General features: G+C 36.1%; 2 protein-coding genes across 4 annotated transcripts in view; both read left to right on the top strand.

Moving 5' to 3' along the window:
* Positions 1-18,983, top strand: part of LOC132194946 (protein winged eye-like) — a 132,935-nt gene that overhangs the window by 3,135 nt on the left and 110,817 nt on the right. The window contains exon 1 of one of the 3 annotated variants that reach the window (XM_059616552.1): positions 12,877-13,295. The exons of 1 other annotated variant lie outside the window; for it this stretch is intronic. In XM_059616552.1, the coding sequence (XP_059472535.1) occupies positions 13,067-13,295 (229 nt within the window). In that variant the 5' untranslated portion in view covers positions 12,877-13,066. Of the gene's footprint in view, positions 1-12,876; positions 13,296-18,983 lie in introns of those variants that run through there. One more of the 3 variants, XM_059616553.1, reaches the window with a different exon arrangement.
* On the top strand, positions 2,565-6,402 carry LOC132194835 (uncharacterized protein SPEM3-like). The gene is made up of 2 exons (XM_059616385.1): positions 2,565-3,236; positions 5,852-6,402. Exon 1 carries the CDS (start codon positions 2,670-2,672, stop codon positions 3,231-3,233), a length of 564 nt encoding a protein of 187 aa, XP_059472368.1. The 5' UTR covers positions 2,565-2,669; the 3' UTR covers positions 3,234-3,236; positions 5,852-6,402.

Below are 18,983 nucleotides of genomic sequence, written 5' to 3'. Positions count from 1 at the left end.
AGGTGGCTGAACTTAAATTCAATATTTAAATCTTTAAAATTTGAATAATTTTCTGGAGTGGTGATACTGGTTTCGTCAGAACGGATATATAATTTGGCCAGGGCTCCTTTTTAATTTTTTAAATTAAACCAGCACTTTCTCGGCTAATTTCAATTTGCATTTCTTTATTAATAAAAAAAACTCGCATGCAAGACTTGTTAATTTTATGACTCTTTGCAAAAGCATTTTCTCCGACTGACTCATTTGAAATGAAATGGGTGGCTGGGCCGGGCAGGTAGGTTTTCCCCGTCTGGCATTCTCGCTGCGCCTCTTGCATGAGGCGGCAGCAGCTTTCGCATGAATCGGGAATCGAGCAAGATTCCTCGCGATGGATGCTCTCGTTTCCTTTTCTATTGTGTAACGGCTGCGAGCTGTAAAACAAAAGGGCCTAGGGCTCGACACCTCCCGTTTTCCATTTGGTCGCAGCAAAAAAGCAGCAAGCCATGGCGCGGCGCGGGCCCCAACCGGTTTTTTCGGGTCATTCCGACCATACTGGCGAGCTCGCTTATAAAATAAAATTCCGCCAGCAATTTATACTTGCTGCAGGATTTGATGTATATCGAGAAGAAATCGCGGCTGAAAAAATAATTTCGCGCAGATAATACACCGTGTTTCGCGTAATTCGGCAGCGCCGTTTTCGAAAACGAGTTATCGGCGCGCTGCAATTACCGGAGAAAAAGAAGAGGCGACGACATTCATTTCTTCTCTCGTTTTTATATTTACGAGCGGAAAACTCGTCTCGGAATAATAATAATAATAATAATCCGCAATCAAGAAGAGAAACATTTATTCGTGTCCCGTGGCACTTGAAGGTTAAAATGTGTGTACAAGAATCGGCGGCGCGCGGCGAGATGCTTTCGCTTATATCATCCAACTGGCTTCTTTGCCACTCAGTGCAGGGGAATTTTTCCTCTGTTGGCCGCCAACAGCAGGCTGATGCATATGATAATGTGTGCTTTTTTACGAGCAACGTGATTTTTCCCCGGTATTTGGTTTCCTCAATAATATCTACATGTACGCAGCAACCGACCAAGCACACACGCAGACACGGCCGATAAGAATTATTATTGTTGGTTTGTGGACAAAAATGCACTATTGGAAAAATAATCACAATCAGCTCGCGTGCTGAAAGTTTTACAGTTAAACAAAAAGAATAACAGGTTTTGGCGATTTTCTTTCTGTTTTTTTAAAAAATATTTTCGGATTGAGCGCGCCGAGCATAAATTTTTCTTGGAAGGAGAAAAGCGAGTGATAAATTGGAGAAGTAGTAAAAAAACTATACAAACAATATGCTGGGCATTAAGGAAAGCGATGGGAGTGCCGCAGAAATTTTTGCCTCGAGTGCTTGCGGCGCGAGATGAGAAAAGAGGAGAGGAAGGCACAACAGCGAAAATATTCGCCACTCGACCGCAGCTCGGAACACGAGCATGGCGAGAGGCTAATTAATTTGGATAGAAAGATGTAAAAAGGTCAGCTTTTGTGTTAGAGAGGATTTAGAAAACCGCTGTTTTCGCAGTCATAGTAATAATTTATGCTGATATGTCCTCAAAAAGATATTATTTAAATGCTTTATCAATTGATTAGAGTTAAAATATGAACCATATTATTAAAAGCTATTTTATTTATAAATAAAATATTTAAATTTTTGTTTTCTGTATTTATTTATTTTTTCAATTATCTTAGCTAGAAAAAATAAATAAAATAAATGATAATATAAAAATTTATTTATAGTAGAAAATAACATAAATTTACCTTTTTTAAAAAGAAAAAATTATAGTTTTCTTAGACAAGTCTACTTTTTACCTAAAATAACGTAGAAAAATTGTGATGCTATAAGTGAAACAAAGTGGTAAGTTGATTATTTAATTGCATCCAATTGCATCTAAATTTGTGCGGTAAAATTTTACCGGGTCAACATATTATAATTAGTTATTGTTTTGAAAAGAGTGCTTCTAGAAGAAAATATTTATTTCAAAATAGGTGGTAAACAAAAACAGTGAATAATAGATATACTCAAAGTGAAGAATTTGGGTTTATTCTAGAACCACAGTTATAAATTGTACCATAAAAGGTGATTTTTTTCCATCCCTTATACAAATCTAGAAGGCAAAATCACTTAAATATTTAATTATAATTGACCCTGATAAAAATTCCTGCAAGAATATTAAAAAAATCTGTTTTAGATCTGGAATAAAAAGTAAAACGGATCATCTTTTTTTACCAAATAAATATTTGAATTACCTGATTTTTAAATAAAAAACTGCAATTTTGACAAGAATTAAATTAAAAATTTAGCAAATTCACAAATATTATGTAAGCAGAAAATAAATTCGCAGAACGAACTCGTCACCATCAACCACACTGAATGTTTTTACTTTCAATCACCACAACGCAAATTATATCCATTCCGTCGCAGCCTATATAGTTTGTTGATTCCATTTGGCAAGAGGCCGCCGCAGATATGATATGCCCTGAGTTAGTCAGGGTCGTGACGTCACGCGTCCACTTCTCTTCTCTCAGCAGGCAGCGGCGGCTTCATTTATGCACACACCGGCAGCCAGCAGCAGTGTGGGAATAATTGTTGTGCAGACCAGACCTGCGGTCGCTCCTTCAAGTCTCTGCCCAGCACCATGAAAAGTTTCTTGCTCGTCGTGGGCCTCGCGGCCGCCTGTTTGGCCGCCGAAATCCCCAAGAACATGAGCAGTGACACCCCCGCGTGGACCTCGCCGCCCCCCATGGTCAACCTGCGACCTGAGGACCTGCACAAGCCGGAGGTCAGCCTCGGCCCGATCGCGTCGCACAGCGACTCGCTCTTCCCCGACATCCACCTCCACCACGAGGGCGACCACCCCCCGAACGTGAGCGTCGCGGCGCCGGCCTACGTCGTCAACGGCACCGAACACGCGATGGACCAAACCACCACCCCGCAGTCGTACATCATGAAGATCTCGACCACGGGCAAACCCAAGGGCGCCCACGCCGAGCCGCATCCCGAGCCCGAACCCAGCGCCGAGCCCGAGCCGTCCGCCGAACCCAAGCCTTCAGGGTCAAGCAAGCCGGCGGGAGCGACGACCGCCAAGACGAGCTCCGCGAAGCCCACCCCGCTGCCCAAGACGTCGGCGGCGCCATCGCTCAGCCCGTCCCTCGCGATTTTGCTCAGCGTTGCGTCCGCCGCTGTCTCCAGGTTGTGTTGACAGGTGAGAATTCCTCAAATCCCTCCATTTTCATAAAATTATTATAAAATCAATTTGCAAATTATTAAATGCAAAAAATATATTTAATTCAAATTTGGCATTTTAAACAAATTGATTGATTGAATATTTTAATCTCCTGGAAAATCAGTATATTTTTTTTTAATCCCCAAAATATTTTATTATTTTTTTATTATAAGAATTAAAAAAATTGATTAACAGAAATTAAAAAATAAAACCTGGTAAATATTTGATTTGTCGCGTAAAAAAATTTATTTTTAGCTTTCTACGAGCATTTAATTAATTTGGAATAATAAGCCTTACAATGTAAACGTTTTCTAGCACTTTCCGTTGACTGAAACCCGGCCTCTTTTCAGGGCCATCATGGCCAAAATTATTCAGAACAGTAGTTTTGCACTCTCATTTATCATTTATTTCTGCAAAATACTGATTCGTCTCGCTTGCTTTGTTTATAAAAAATAGCATCCAATATTTAACAGAAAAAATTATAAATTATCTTGTAATCAAAGTAATTGCCTCCTTTTGTTATGCGAGTTCTTGCTTATCTCGGGAAATATACAAGCTTTCCACCTTTATGTTCGCTTATGATTTTAATCGAATTTATGAACCGAGTCGCAGCACGGTGAGAAATCTGAAAATATGCGCATGTCTCGAGTCAGGGTGCACCAGTCAAGGCTCTCCTGATGGCAAACGTGTTTTGTTGAACTTTAAGCGCACCAGGCCTTCGGATTGCTGACCCCGCAGCTCATGATCATAAAGTTTTTTAATCCTTCGAAGAACTTGCCTCAATGAAGTTACGTTTCAAGCACAAATTTATTCATTTTCCAACAGAAGTTTTATGGAATATATGAAATCGTGTCATGTTATGAACCAGATTTCTCAATTGCCGCATATAATACTCATTTTGTGACTCTGATGCGTAACAATGAAGTGGAATTGAAAAGAATTGGGAGAAGAGCGACTTTCAAATTTTCGTTAATATTGCAAAGCCAATTTGTCGCATCAGGATCTCTTTAAATTTCTTATCAAGCTTTTAAAATTTGCCATTTCCTCTGCCGCGCCGGAATTTTCCCACAAAAGTGCTTACGCCGCGCTATTTCAAGGTTCAAGGCGTTCAGAATTTTTTTCCACCTTGGTGGCTTTTGTTTCACCCTGTGAAAAAGAGCAAAATACAAAACTTCGCGGCTCTCGTCGTGAGAAAATCGCCAGCTCTCTCGGCCTGTGGACATTAATTGCTCCGCGATAAAAATAATTACTTAGAAAGAGAAATATTCAAACGTTTTTGCGGTTGACACTAGGACAATTTTCATTCATTTGGTTTTCTATAACGTGTGCCGGCGCTTTCTAAAGCGATTAGATGAGAATGCCCATCGGTCAACTAACTCAAAGCTGCTCTGCCGACGCTCATTATAAAAAGAAACACCTTTGCGTGGATGTTGCGTAATAAAATCTCGCTCAGGTCACCATATATAAACGGGCCATGTTTTTTTTTCCTGCTACATTCTTGCATAATTTTACAGCAGCTCCTTTTCGTCACAGTTTTATTGCCCATTTTAATTTCCATAGATTTTTTTATCGGAATGATTTTATTGTGCGCTTTTGACACCTACGGAGCGCAAAAGCCGCTACTCGCGAGTAAAAGTAAAAATCTCCTCGGTTTCTTGACACAATGCACGCGGATATTATATTGTATAGATAGATGTGTTGCATTGTGTATAGGTCAATTTATAGTGGGTTGTGTTTGAAGAATGGAAAGTTTGAGCCACGGTTTATAAAGTCGTATGTACCAACTGTACTTATTTGTAGAATCGTACACAAGTGCAAGAGAAACAGACGTTTCCTTTTTCAAATATATACGCTTGCAAAAGAACAAAACACGTCATCGCCAAATATATCCCGTCAAAGGGTTATGCGTTTAGATTGTATAAAATATGCGAGGTTAAGTCCAAATTGCGAAGCGATTTTTTGTTCGTTAACAAGGCTCAGCTTTTTGTCCAAAATAAATATTTGGGCGTTTTAAAAAGTGACAAAGTAATTTAATTATTCAATATACTTCACTCCTTTCTCTTCTCATAGCATGAAACAATCATTGAATTGTGCTTTTTTTTAAAATTTGAAATGAGCCTGATTATAAATTCATATTCTCTCATTTTTCTTCCTCAATCAAATTAAATTGCCTTAATTTATAATGTAGGTTTGATGCATTCAATCGTCTCTTTAATAAATAAATGAACGTTATTTGCAACTAAAAACCATCCAAGTAAATGAGTTGCCAACATCGTAGATTATCTTAAATTGCAGAAATTATTAGAGTGTGTTATGAATGGAAAATTCTGGCACGCGTTCTGTCTTACATAAAGAACAAAAAATGAGCGGTGCCATAAAATCGTTTTCAAATGAAAGCTTGAGAATGAGAACGCAAATATATCTCAGAAAGTGACCGATTCACACTTTTTTGTCGGCTTGCTCTTCGTTAATAGTTTTCCTAACTCGGCTTTTGCAACGGGAAAGACGTACGTGGTTGAACAACTTTCAAATCCTGTGTGCGTTGATTTTGTACGTGTTTCTTAATTAATGGAAATTCCTTTGTTGTTTTTCAGAAGGCTGCACCTGCTGGAGTGTGATACGCAGAGGGGAGACACGTGTATACCCCAGAATCTTGTCATCGATTGAAAATAATGCACTCGCAACACACACACACACACACAACACACAAATTATTAAACTATCCAATAATAATTGCTGCCATTTCCAAAACTATACGAATGTATAATTGTTAAGGTGTTAAGAAAAAATAATTCCTTCGTGTAAATAGATAAGTCATTAGAAGAAAAATTAATTCTTAGTTATATTACTTTAATTCAATAATTTCTACGAATAAATTCATCAGGAATAATTTCTACGAATAAATTCATCAGGAATAAAATTGTTCACTAAAAAATGTGGTAAATCCTAAAACGGATTTGGTTCAGTCGTTGTAGCAAAAAAGCAATTCTTCAAGCTTTTCATAATATTTAGGCGATGAAATGATCCAATTTGTGCGAAATTTTGTTTCTTTAATTAAATCATACTGTATTCTTTTGCTGATGAGATGATTGTGGCAAATGAGTTGTAAGTGGAAAAATAAATGTGGTAAATTTTTAAGAACAAATTTATGCCTCTGAATTTATTTCCCAAACTCATTCCAAGTTAATTGTAGAATTTAATTTTTTCTAAAGAAAGATGTGATAATTAAAAACAGTAATTATGAAATAAGTGATTTTATTAAAAAATTGTATTATCTGGTCGTTCTTGAGAAAAATCAAATGGCCAGGCCGGCCAGTACAATTGCTCGCATATAAAGGTCACTGGACTTTCTTATTCAAGTTTTGCCAGCCCACAGCAGTGCAAATTATACATTGTGGGTGACTTGAAAAACGAGAGTATTCAGAAAGTGCCGTGCAAACCTGTAATTTTGATTGCCGTAGGTAGAAATATGGTCACATAATAAGTGCTTGGGCTGGAGCCATCCTAAATAATACAATATACCTTATATACCACTGTACCACACCAGATAATGCTATACGTTGGCTTTAACTTTTTTGCTGCCTTATTGTGTGCTGCCATCTAAAGTTGCTTATTAAAACCCTAAATTGCACAAGTATTGGTACCTCCAGCGACTATAGCGCTGTCAGGCTTAAACGCTTTAATGGTATAAAATAAATATAAAATAACTATGAAACAATCATCAGTTTTGTATGAGAAATAAAAAAAGAATTATAATAATAAACGTTACTTAATTTCTTAAATTTAAAATTAAATTGAATTTGAAAAATTTGTGTCTAATTTATAAATTTTTTTTATTTTCAGCGTTAATTTACAAAAGACAGTGATTAATGAAATATGAGCGTCGATTAAAATGTTAAGAATGAAGCGAAAAACATATTAATTATATTATTTATAAATTTTGATTTATTTTAAAACGTAACATTTAAATTGCTCATTTCACTCAAAAAGGCTTGATAGATTAATGACTTCTAGTTTTTTCCTGTTACTTTTTCTGCGCAGAATTTTTTTTTCGGAAACCAATGCACCACCAATGAATATAATTTCAGAATTTTCAGATATCACCAGGATGAAAAATAATCCCATTCTTCGCCATTCTTAATTATTTTAACTAGACCGACCGCATAAACAACAAAATTTTTAGCGAAAGGGCATTAATGAATTGATCAAATTTATCTCCTATCTAAACCTGTTGGCTGTTGAGTTTATTATATCAAAGAAAAAGGGTGCTTGACCTCCCACATCATTAAATTCAATTACTGCTTGACAGCTGTTGCTGGCCAGCGGGATACTTTCTCATTCTTTTGTGGCTTTGCAGCACATTCAGGGGAGCAGTGGATAACACTTTTAATAAAGAAAAAATATATATATTAAAAAGTATTTTAAGCCTATTTATGAATCGACGTCTATCTAACGTTTCATCTTAAATTTTAATCCCCAGGGATTAGCGATTAATTGAAAACTGTTGAAAACATTGATGCTGCAAATTATTAATTTTATTTAGGTTTTGAGATTATTATATTACAAAATATTTCAAATTTTACTTTTTTGAATGTGAACGTGGCGGAGAAGAACATAATAAATCGTTACAACTTAAATAAAACTGCATTATTTATAATAATATCATAAAAAAAAGAACAAATTTGAACAAATCATAAAAAAACCCTAAAAAATGTGGGTGGTTAAAAGACGCAGGAAGCGATTTTGCAAATTATTATTGGATAATGTGTCTTGAAGGCGTTTAAAAAAACGACGAATTGAAAAAATCTTGAGGCGGACGCGCGCGAAACGAGAGAAAGAACGTGTGTCGGTGATTAATTGCCGCGTGAATCGGCGGTGACATATTCTTGAGGCGCGAACAAACCAATGGCTGAATGTGCAAAAGTGCGAAATCCAATCAAGCAGCAGCATAACCGTTGGTGATGCATAATTATTTTTAAGCGGAGAGCTTCAAAAACCGGCATGCGAGCTTTTGTTCTCGCGAGAGAGAGAGCACGCAGGGGTTTGAGTTGTGAGAACGGGCAAAAGTCTTTTGTCTTTGGTAATGAAGTGGGAGGGAAAATAAATTGTAGGTACGCAAAAACGGTCGTGCGGGACTTCTGCAGCAGGGCAGAGGCTGCAGCCAACAAACGCAGGGAGGAGAACATCATTAAAATGCCCGCTAGAGGAATAATAATTATTCTGTGCAGCACTTTTTCTGCTCGAAATTGAAGCGTGTGTTTTTTCCAGTCGTGTGCGTTTTGAAAGAGAGGGATGAGTGAGCGAGAAAGGAAGAAGAGTGTATTTACGTATGACATAAGCAAAAGCAGCAGACGAGAAAAAATAACACGGCAGACACAGCACATAATAATAAATGCAAAGAGACGTGAGCCGCAAAAGACGGGATATTTCGAAGGTTAGAAACGGAGAGCAGTTTTTTTTTAAAGTTTTTGGTAATTTTTTAGTACAATTAATTAAATTTGCTGGTTTTGGAAGTAATAAATAAATCAACCAATTGAAATTTTTAAAGAAATAGAAATTTAATTTGTGAACGGAAAACAGCACTTTTGTTAATTAAAAGACAGCAACAATATCATTAAATTAAATTCAAGGGAAGTTATTTTCCTTGAAGCACATAATTCACAATACAATATTGAATTGCCAATCAACAATTTTTGGAAATTATTTTAGATGTTCATCTCCCCATATTAATTTTGTGTCTGTTTTCTACTATTATTCTGTTCTTTACATTTTAAATATTGGCCATATTTATTCAGCACAAAGAAAAAACCACGTTTTCTTCTTACTTTTTGTTCCAAAGAATTGACCATAACAATAAAAAAATCTGTGAAATTTTGCAAATTTTTAAAGGTCACTCTATTTTTTGCCTCTTTTTAGAGCAGTCCAGAGCATTCAACCAAATAAGTGACTCTACAAACGTAAACTTTCGCCTTTGGCGTCATTGGCTTTTGAGAACAATAAAATGAACTAATAAATTACCTCTAAAATCTTATACACATCTGAAAATATCTTGTTACATTCAATGAACCCTGAAACTATACGGATTTGTACGAGAAATTGTATAATAAAAAAGTACACTGTTTCATAAATAATAGCCGTATTAAACCGGATATTAAATAGGAGATTTGAAATTCTAATTGAAGAGTGTCTGTATAACTTTATTGCACAACACCGCTCTGCATTTGCAATCGAAGTAGTTGTGGCAACAAAACGTCTTTTGTACGGAAGTTATGCAACTATCTCAGCGCATCTGTCAATCAAGTTGCCTGAATCCTTTCTTGCTAGGGGCATCCAATACAATTTTATTATGCGGAAAAGTGATTATTGTTTATGTTTTAAATTAAATTGCAAAAAATTTAAAAGAGACAACGGTCTTGGAGAAAAAAAATGCAAATTTTTTGATTAAACTGAAATCATGCAAAAATAATCTCCAGATAAATATTTAATTTGGTTTATATTTGGAATTTCTTCCTCTTAACATATAGCTTGAATGTAAAACAAAGAGCTCACGCCGGTTTTCAAGGAAAAAAATTTAGTGCAGAGGAATTCGCACGCAAAAAGGCGGCGGTTCGTCTTAAAGGAGAAAATTCGCGGATGCTGGCGGGGTTTGCTGGAATATAGCTTATATATGCACAGCTGTGAGCATTTATATTGTTATCCGCGCAATGTGTAAGGTAAGCGGACTTGACACGCAGCACTGCTTTGTAAAATCGAATAAGAGCCTCAAGACGTCTGCTGTCGCTTTTCATGGCTCTTTTTTCCTCCATTGCGCGGTCATTTGCACCCCTTGACAATTTTTTTAACTAAATCGATTCAAGACCAGTTTGAGATAAGGTGAATTATTTTTAATATCATCTTTTCCAATTCCATAGTTACTTATAAAATTGGAAGTGAAGAAATCGGACTTAATTTTTCCTAGTTATAGGAAGGAAAAGACTTCCCTCACTTCCATGATTATCTCCTCGAGTGTCAATTTTTTCAAACACTTATCAAATTAATGTACTTTACAAATTGCAAGTTAATTTTATAAATTATTTTAGAGCAACAATTTACATTCCAACTTCATCAACAAAGAAAGCCAGTCGAAAGTATGTAGTTTACATAATTATCATCAATAAAACATAAGCTCTTTAGTTTCAATATAATAATTAAATATATTTAAGCTATCTTTAAATTAAAATGCAAAATTTTAATTATTTTTTTAGAATTAAATTAACAAAATAATAATAGAGAAATTCAAAATTTAAAAAATAAATTTAAAATAACATAATAAAGCAAAATGTTATTTAATATATGAAATTTAAAATTCAAACATTCTTGTTTATTATACTTAAATATAATATTTAATAAAAACACTGCAAAAATCTCTTCCTAAACTCTAATCCGCGACACAGTAGGCTGGGTTGAGGAGCTTCAGTCCGTCTAGCCTGGCTTGTTGACATTCGCAAGTGTCAGCATTTGCACGATCGCCTCTCGCTCGCGATCGATGAAAACACTTTCCTAAATTTCACCTACGGTAAATGAGAAATTCTGTCAATTTTTTCCTCCCAATAAAAATTCCCATCGATGGGTTTTCACAAACCGATTCAGTAAAAGTGCAAAAAAAAATTGGCTCTGAACGCAGGGGTAGAAAAGTGCAGGCGACCCGGGAAAGCGATTTTCACTCGCGGGGAGGAGGCACTACTTCTCCACCCGTCTGACCTTGACCTTCACCAAGACTGTTCGGTATCGATTTTGCTAAGTGACGTCATTTAAAATATTATCCCTCGCGCTCTCTCTCTCTCCTTTGAAAATGTATGAAATAACACGCGCACGCATGGGGTGAACGCGCGCGTGTGTACACCACAAGCTCTTTGTTGTTCGGCGCCGCGCGCGCGAGTTTTCCTCAAAGGAGGAAATATAGTGAATTAAAACTTTTCAGCGCTGCCTTGACCGAGTTTCCTTCCTTTCGGCTTTAATTAGCAAAAACTTCCCAATAACAAAGTTTTTACTATTTCTTCAAGTTTTAGGTCTTTTTAATATTGAGAATTTTTAACGTATTTAATTTAATAATGATTCTAGAAAATCATCCTGGAAATGTAATGCACTTTAATTGTTAAATTTTTTTAGTTTTAAGTAAAACCAACTGTTTGAAACAGCTTAATTGGCTCATTATATAATTTATTCTTCATTGTAAATACATTGATTTTATAACTTAAAATAAATTTGATTTGTTTGTATCCTGGGGTGAAAAGCTCTTTTTTCTGTCCGGTAAGTTCACAAGACTCCGGAAATCATAGGAGGCGCATCGATCATTGCAGATTCGGCAGAAATTTTGTCTGCAATTCCGGCAATGCAGTTTTCATTTAATGGCGCAGCTGCACACCTTCCTCGTCCTTAAAATTCCCAACATCAAAACCAACCCATCACCCCCTGCCCAGTGGGTCATAGGTCATAGGGCCCTTAGGATTTAGCTCAAGTTAGCTCAATTGCTACCGCTATAGTGCCTTCTCAAGAGGGATAAAAGCAAGTAAAAAAAGACGCATTGATTTCCTTTTTTCATCATAAATTTTCTTTCAAACTTGGCAGATTTTTAGAATTTATTCTCTCAAAATACGGAGTGATGGTGCACATCTGGTGAATTAGAGGCGGCGTGATGTGAGCAGATATTTTGTCAGCGTACAGAGTCATCATCTCTCACACAAATAATGTGTCTGACGGTGACTGCACCATTAAATTGATACCCAACAGTGATTGCGCCTCAAACATTTTATTTGTTCAACTTTAAGTATTTGAAACATAAATTCACTCTTAAAGATATTAATATAATTATTTTTATTATAGCATAAAATTTTTTTAGCCGATTTGAAAAATTTAATTTATATGGAAATTTTTGCAATTATAAAATTTTTTATTTTAATTTAAATTAATTTTAAACAAACATCATAAAAAAAATTTTATGCCTTTTTTGTAGTTTATTTGTAGACAATTTCTGCATTTTTTATCGAATAATTTGTATCTATATATTTAATTAATAAATTTATCAAAACTACATTGAACTAAAAAGCGATAAAAATCTTTAAATGTTTTTCATGCCATTGTTTTATTTCGCTCATCTAATAAATTTCTCTAAAGGAAAATGTAATTTCCAAGGGTTAACAAGGAAAAATAATTTCTCGTACGGACCGAATTGAATTTCAAGGCACAAGCACGGCGCTGACTTGCCAAAAAAGCAGCGGTCGGAAGCGCTGCTGCACACAAGAAAGATTTCGCGATCAAAGCTGCAGTTGGAAGGCACGAACGAACGAACGCGAATAATATAAAAAAAGCGCGCGGCGCGGTTCCGCGGGTGACCTTGCAGAGCGACTTTGAGCCAAGGAGCGAGAGAGAGAGAGGCCTAGGTATGGCAGCATAGGTGGTTATGTGCCTGCCGTGTTTTGGCTAATGTAAATGAATGCCCAGCCGGCCGGCGAGAGGAGCGAGCGAAGAAGAAGAAGTAGTTTTTTTTAAGGCAGCTCTCGAGAGAGAGAGACGCGGCGGGCGCGAGTGCTGTGTTGCAGTTTGGTTCGCCGGCGTAGTAAAAAGACAAGGGCAAGGCTGTGGGAGAGAGTCGCAGCTCGGCGGCTCTCTCGGCGGGCGAACGAGCGAGCGAGCGAGCGCCGCACAAGAAAACACACTGGCGGAGTGAGCGGGCGAGAGACGAGGGTTTTCCAGTCCGTCCGTCGGCGAACGCGCGCGTGCAGTGCGGGGATGGACCTTAAGACGGCGACAGCCCCGCTGCGACGCTAGACATGGACAATGCCGCCGCCGACGAGCAGGCCACCCTGCACTACTTCATGTACCGCAGGGTGCAGCAGGAGATGCAACTGCACCTGTACCACCAGAGCGCCGGACTGCCCCCGCCGCCTCTGCTGCCCCCGGGCTTTTTCCTCGCCGGAGACATGTACGGATTGCCTGGACGCGATTTTTACAACAACGCCGCTGCGGACGTCCAGGAGCAGCCCGAAAATCTGCACAAAGGTAGGCAACCTTTCCGTTCTGGCGGTTGTCATCGCGACTCGGCGTGTATTTCGGGCTCTTTTCTATTTCCGTCCCAAAGGAGGAAAATGCAACACCCACGATATCGAGGAAAATCCAGTGGCTTTCCTTGTTTACGCTAGTTTTTTATATTTTTATTTAGCAGCAGCCAAAATTTAATTGGAATATTATTTATTATTTTATTTTTTTCAGAAATTTGATATTAAAAAACTGTTAAAAGTGTTAATTTAGTTAAATTATAATAAGTTTAACAGAATTTTGTAAGACAGGATCTAAATTTATTCCTCATTGGAAATTTTAAATTTATGCTAATTTTAATTCTTTTTGATACAACTCACTCTGTCTAAATCAGACGTTTGTGTTTACCAAATTAAAACCGAAATCGTACAAAAACAATCGCATTATATAATATTAGCCCGTTTTCGCAACATGGTGCAAAAACAGCCCCGTTGTCGGGCGAAAATCGAAAGTGCGCCGCAAGTTTTGCACCCTCGCATGGACGGTAGGTGTGCGTGCGGCTCTCACTCGCTCTCCTCCTGTTGATAGTCACGTGACTTATGCAGCAGCCACGTGTTTGCACGGCAGCATAACATCCAGGCGGTCCGGAGGCGGCCGGCGTCCGAGAGCGGCCCCCGGCGCCGGCCGTCCACGTCTTTCGCACACACTTTGCGCATTTTTTGCAAGGCTGCGTCATTAACGTGTGATTATTGATTTGGCGGTGCACCGGCCCCGTCTGCCCGCCTCGGCATTGCGATGGGGCCGCCCCGCCGCCGCCGCCGCCTCCTTCCAGATCCGCTTCGCCTATTTTTAGGCCTCGGACGTTTTGCCAAAGGCCGAAATTTCGGGCCGATCTAATTTTTCTTCTCGCCTCTCTGCGGAGGCGGACGTGTTCGCAATGATTGATTTTCTGTGGGATTTCCTTTTGCTATATAGATTTACAAAAGCGGCAGCAATTCTCCCCGTGCGCCCTTTCGCACATCATGTCCTATCAGCCGGTGTCACCACGCCATCGCACTTTGTTTCGCAATGCATCACACAAGAGATTTCGCTCGTTTTCCCTGTCACCTGCTGCGTCTGTGTTGACGCTGACACCCACGCATTCCTCTGTCGCAAATCGAATTGATCGGGATTTTTTTATTTTATTTTTTTTTCGTGACGGATGATTTTGAAACCGATAATAAGTTGTTTTTACTTAAATTTTTTATTCAATTTACTAACGAATTTATTAAATATTTAAAAAAAGGCCAGAGGCGACAATTAATTAAATAATACCAAAAGAGCATATTATAATTTATCAGTTGGTTATTTGGAAAATTAAATGAAATTTTTGATATTTTTTTAATACAAATTTTATTTAAAAATTGGATCGGTTTAAAAACTTTTATTGGAGATGATACATACAAAATGTATTGTAAACAAAATGAATTTTTTTCAAGGGATATTCTGTGAATACTACTTCTGAAAAATCATTAAAATTATATGTATTCAATTGAATACAATAATATTTATCATGCCAAACAAATATGTCTGGTAAATTAATCTGATGGCCTTTATAAAAATTTAAAATTTGTTCATTTTATTCGCAACCCATGAGTGGCCTCACATAGCAAACGGATGTAACAGTAAAATTGAAAAAAAAAAAAAAAAACTAGCATCAATAATATGAAGAAGCATATCATTTAAATCTGATTTTGAGTGTGAGAAAAAAAACAAACTTATGCATGGAGTGATTCACTGCATCAATTACATAAATTTTCCTGAATAATTTTCAAGCTAGTTGTTGTTTGTATCTTAAATTTTGTAATAATTCTATGGCGGAAAAACTTTGTTTAAAACAACAGTATAAGCGGAATAAGTGGATTCGACTTCTCTTGATAATTATTTATAGTGATGAACAGTGATGAACAATAAATTAATGAATTAAATAAATAATTTTAAATTGAACATTGCAAATATATTCATTGAATTAACAATAACGAAAAAATAAATTTAAAAAAAAAATATTTCTTAGTAGTAGCCTCGTGCCAAAATCACTTATTTTTATGCCTTTTGTGACTCTTATCATTTTTTTTTCAATAGGTAACCCGGAATTTTTGGGGGAGCGTTGAATTAATCCTTCAATATTATACAATTTGAAAAAGAAAAGATTGACGTAATGAACGTAAAGATACTGTAAACTGCTGAAATGAAAAAATGAAATATGAGAAAAAATGTTTTTGCAACACAAAGTTGCAATTTTCACCCTTTGGCCAATTTAGCGAATTTCCTGCTAATGCCGTTCTTTTTTTATTTAGCTCGTATTCACTCCCTCACTCGGTCCCTTCCTTTCAATGAAAAAAAGGACGAACGCGTTCTTTGTGAAATTGAAATCTTGTCTGACAGAGAAGACTGCCGGCGCTTGCAGGCGCACATAAGTTGTACTCTCGACGATGTATTGCCTCGGCTCGTGCGCGGTCCGCCGTTGTACATATTATACGATTTTTCGCACACACAACCACGTGGAGAGGAGCAGACGGGTCCTGATCGATAAATTAAAGCGCCTCCCTTACTTCGTTTTTTGCTCACGAATGCATGTTATTGGCAAAAGTATCGAGCTCGCAATTTTCCAAACCTATATCATACTCGTGATACAAATAAGAAAAAAGCCCAAGTGTTGTGAAAAAAGTAAAGTGTTTGCAGCAATTTCTCGCATGACGGCGAAACCCAATTCTTGGGAGCAATTAATGAAGGCGACACTACTTATATTGGCGCTGTTTATTCCGCCGAGTGTGAGTACAGCACTCTTGCACCACAACCGGATCAAATTACGGGGGAGAAAAAAAGGGAGCAGGGAATTCGCATCCAACGGCTGATTTATATTTTCCTGACGGCTGCCTTCATTTCTTGCGTGGAAATATTGCAAAAAGTAGTTCCTCGGCTCACACCAGGGCTTAATTACAGCTCTTTTGCATGATTGCTTCTTGATAGACTATCAAGGGACAATGCAATTATGATCTCATTACTCACCTGAGACGAGTGTTCAAAATACACACACAGCACGTTTGCTGACAAGTGAAGTTTTGGCGCTTCCTTGATTTATGATTTATTATATTGTTTAAAGTGGCGTTTTTGCGCAAACAGGCGACTTGAAACGGAAGGAAAAAGTTTACTTTGCTTGTTGAAAACTTTTCAACTTGTGCTGGGACTCAACTTCATATATTTATATCAATTTAATGTAATTTGGATGCACTTTTATATCATTGTTCGAGAAAATAAGAAGCTTCTAAAATGTTTTTTTTCATTCGGATTATTTAGCTGATGTTTTTCATAAAGAGTGATAAAGAGTCAATGAACGGGTTTAAACTGCTTAATTATTATATCTGTGAATAATTTACTATTCATAAATTCCTTTAAAGAATAAGAAGAGGCATTTTTTCAATTAAATTAAATTCAATTTTATTGTTGTTCTGTTAGAAAAGAATATTAACAGTAGTCTTTAGATCATGTCAGGTCTAAAATTAAAATTTAGAAAAAAAAATCCGTTGCTTAGGGCAAAGACAGAAAACTATAAGATTAGCGCGAGAAATTTCACTTGTCTAAACTGCACAAATTCAAACATCTTGAAATTCTAAACAATTCTAAATAAGGAAAAAATACTATTTAAGAAAAAAAAATGTTAGCAACGCTAATAAAATAACACTTTCTTTTGCTTACATACTTAACTGTCCAAAATAATTTAGAATATCCGTGTACAAATGTTGGAAATATTTAGCGAAATTGACTTGTTGCTTCAAACATGTTTTTAAATTAGCATCTATGGAGTGCAAAAAAAACTCAAATTATTATTTTTTATTCGTTTTATTAATAAAAATAAACGCCATGATAAGTCTTATTGCTGGATAAATATTAATTGAATAATGGTATATCAAAAAGTTTTCCCAAAACTAATAACAATATCTTATTCTATAAGCAATAGGGAGTAAAAAAATCATCCCTAAAAGATCAACTTTATTCTCTTGTTATGATCATCTGCAATGCTTATATATTTATTACAGAAATATTTTTTATTACAAATTTATAAAAGTTTTAACCTTATTGCAGATAGCCATTATTTACTTTTTTTCTAATAACAAAAATTTAAATAATATTATATTATTATAATAGTTTAAATTGTTTTAACATTCTAAACTTTTATCCATTACCATATTAAAGACCAATATATTGACACATTTGTTAAAAATTAATTTATTAATTAGATAAATTTCACACAAAAAGGTTAATGAAAGTCAGTGCAATAAAATTGCTTTTTCCTCCAAGATTGTTCTGTTATTCTGAGACATAATTTGTTGTAAAATAAGACTTAATTAAATGTTCATTACATTATCTTGTAATATTATTCCAAATAAATATACTAATTATCTATTCCTTGTGCACTGTCACGGCTGATCTTGCAGTAGCGGAAATCTAATTACGGAGAGTCACAGACGCAGCAGGCGTTAGTTATTACCTAATGTAGCTTGGCACCCACAACAGAATCTCGATTGCTTACAATGAATGAGCGCGCGGTGCCTCTGCGATGGACAATGTGCGCACGCTGTGTGCCCAGTGCGATCCATGTGCCGCCGCCGCCGTTCGGATGACAATTCGATATCAAATCCCTTACATCCATCAATAATTAACCTGCATGTTCTCCAGCAGCAGCAGCGGCGGCGGCCCTGTTACCATGCTGGACTAACAGCCACGGGTATAGATATATTCAATGGTCGGTTGGTTTCCGCTGTTTGTACGCCCTTAGCTGAAAATTTTGTTTTGAGCAAACATGCTGTTGTCGCATGTGCTATGATAATTAAACACAAACACAAAGATTCGGTCGTTTAATTGCTTTGTGCGCGGATTTCGCTAGGAATTGTGTTGGATGGGCAAATTAGCTGATAATTGATACTTCACCTTTTATTAAAATAATTTTCATATTATTTGTTCTAACAATAAGCTGAAGAATTTACTTTTATTAATTATTTAATTAATTACAAATTCTTTGAACTTCTGGTTTAATATTACTTTTTTTTAACTATTAATATTATTAAAATTTCCTTCTCTATTGTGGTGATTTTGATTCATATTAGCCGTAATCAACTTGTGTAAGTCGATCTAAATTGCAAATATATTCTCAATTTTAATTTTAACTCACGATTTATTTCATAAGAATTTTTGTCTCTGCTGCTTCAACATATAAGATTTTTAAACATGGCTAATAAATCGCATCTTAGATTGCATGAATTCTGCAAAACGAATCGAATTTTCCTCTAGAAAATTAAAATAATTCCCAGCTTTGGTTGCAAGTGATAAACACCTTACAGTTCCTTCGAAGACTCTTGAATTAGATTTAATGTTTGTTAGCGATGAATTAATATTGAATTTTTTAATAAGAAATAATTTAGGGTGAAAAAATGCTTGAAACACTGTAATAATTATTTTCACATAAATTAAAACAAATTTTGAAATAATTTAAAGTAAATAAAGTATGTAATGAACTAATTTATCATTTTGCAACTAACATAATAATTACATTTTAAGCGAGTTTAGGTAAAAATACTTTTAATTTCACTAAATATATGTTAAATTGTTAAATAAGGTTTAATTGGTAAAATAGTAAAAATAAAACTTTCATTCTTTTTCCTTTTTCATCAAATC

The sequence above is a fragment of the Neocloeon triangulifer genome, unplaced genomic scaffold (genome assembly GCF_031216515.1).
Source record: "Neocloeon triangulifer isolate White Clay Creek 2 clone unplaced genomic scaffold, ASM3121651v1 ptg000008l, whole genome shotgun sequence".
Lineage (NCBI taxonomy): Eukaryota > Metazoa > Arthropoda > Insecta > Ephemeroptera > Baetidae > Neocloeon > Neocloeon triangulifer.
This window is presented reverse-complemented; position numbering and strand designations above follow the sequence as displayed.

Bases quoted from the DNA above. Each gene is read 5' to 3' on its own strand.
- LOC132194835 (XM_059616385.1), top strand. From the start codon at position 2,670: ATGAAAAGTTTCTTGCTCGTCGTGGGCCTCGCGGCCGCCTGTTTGGCC.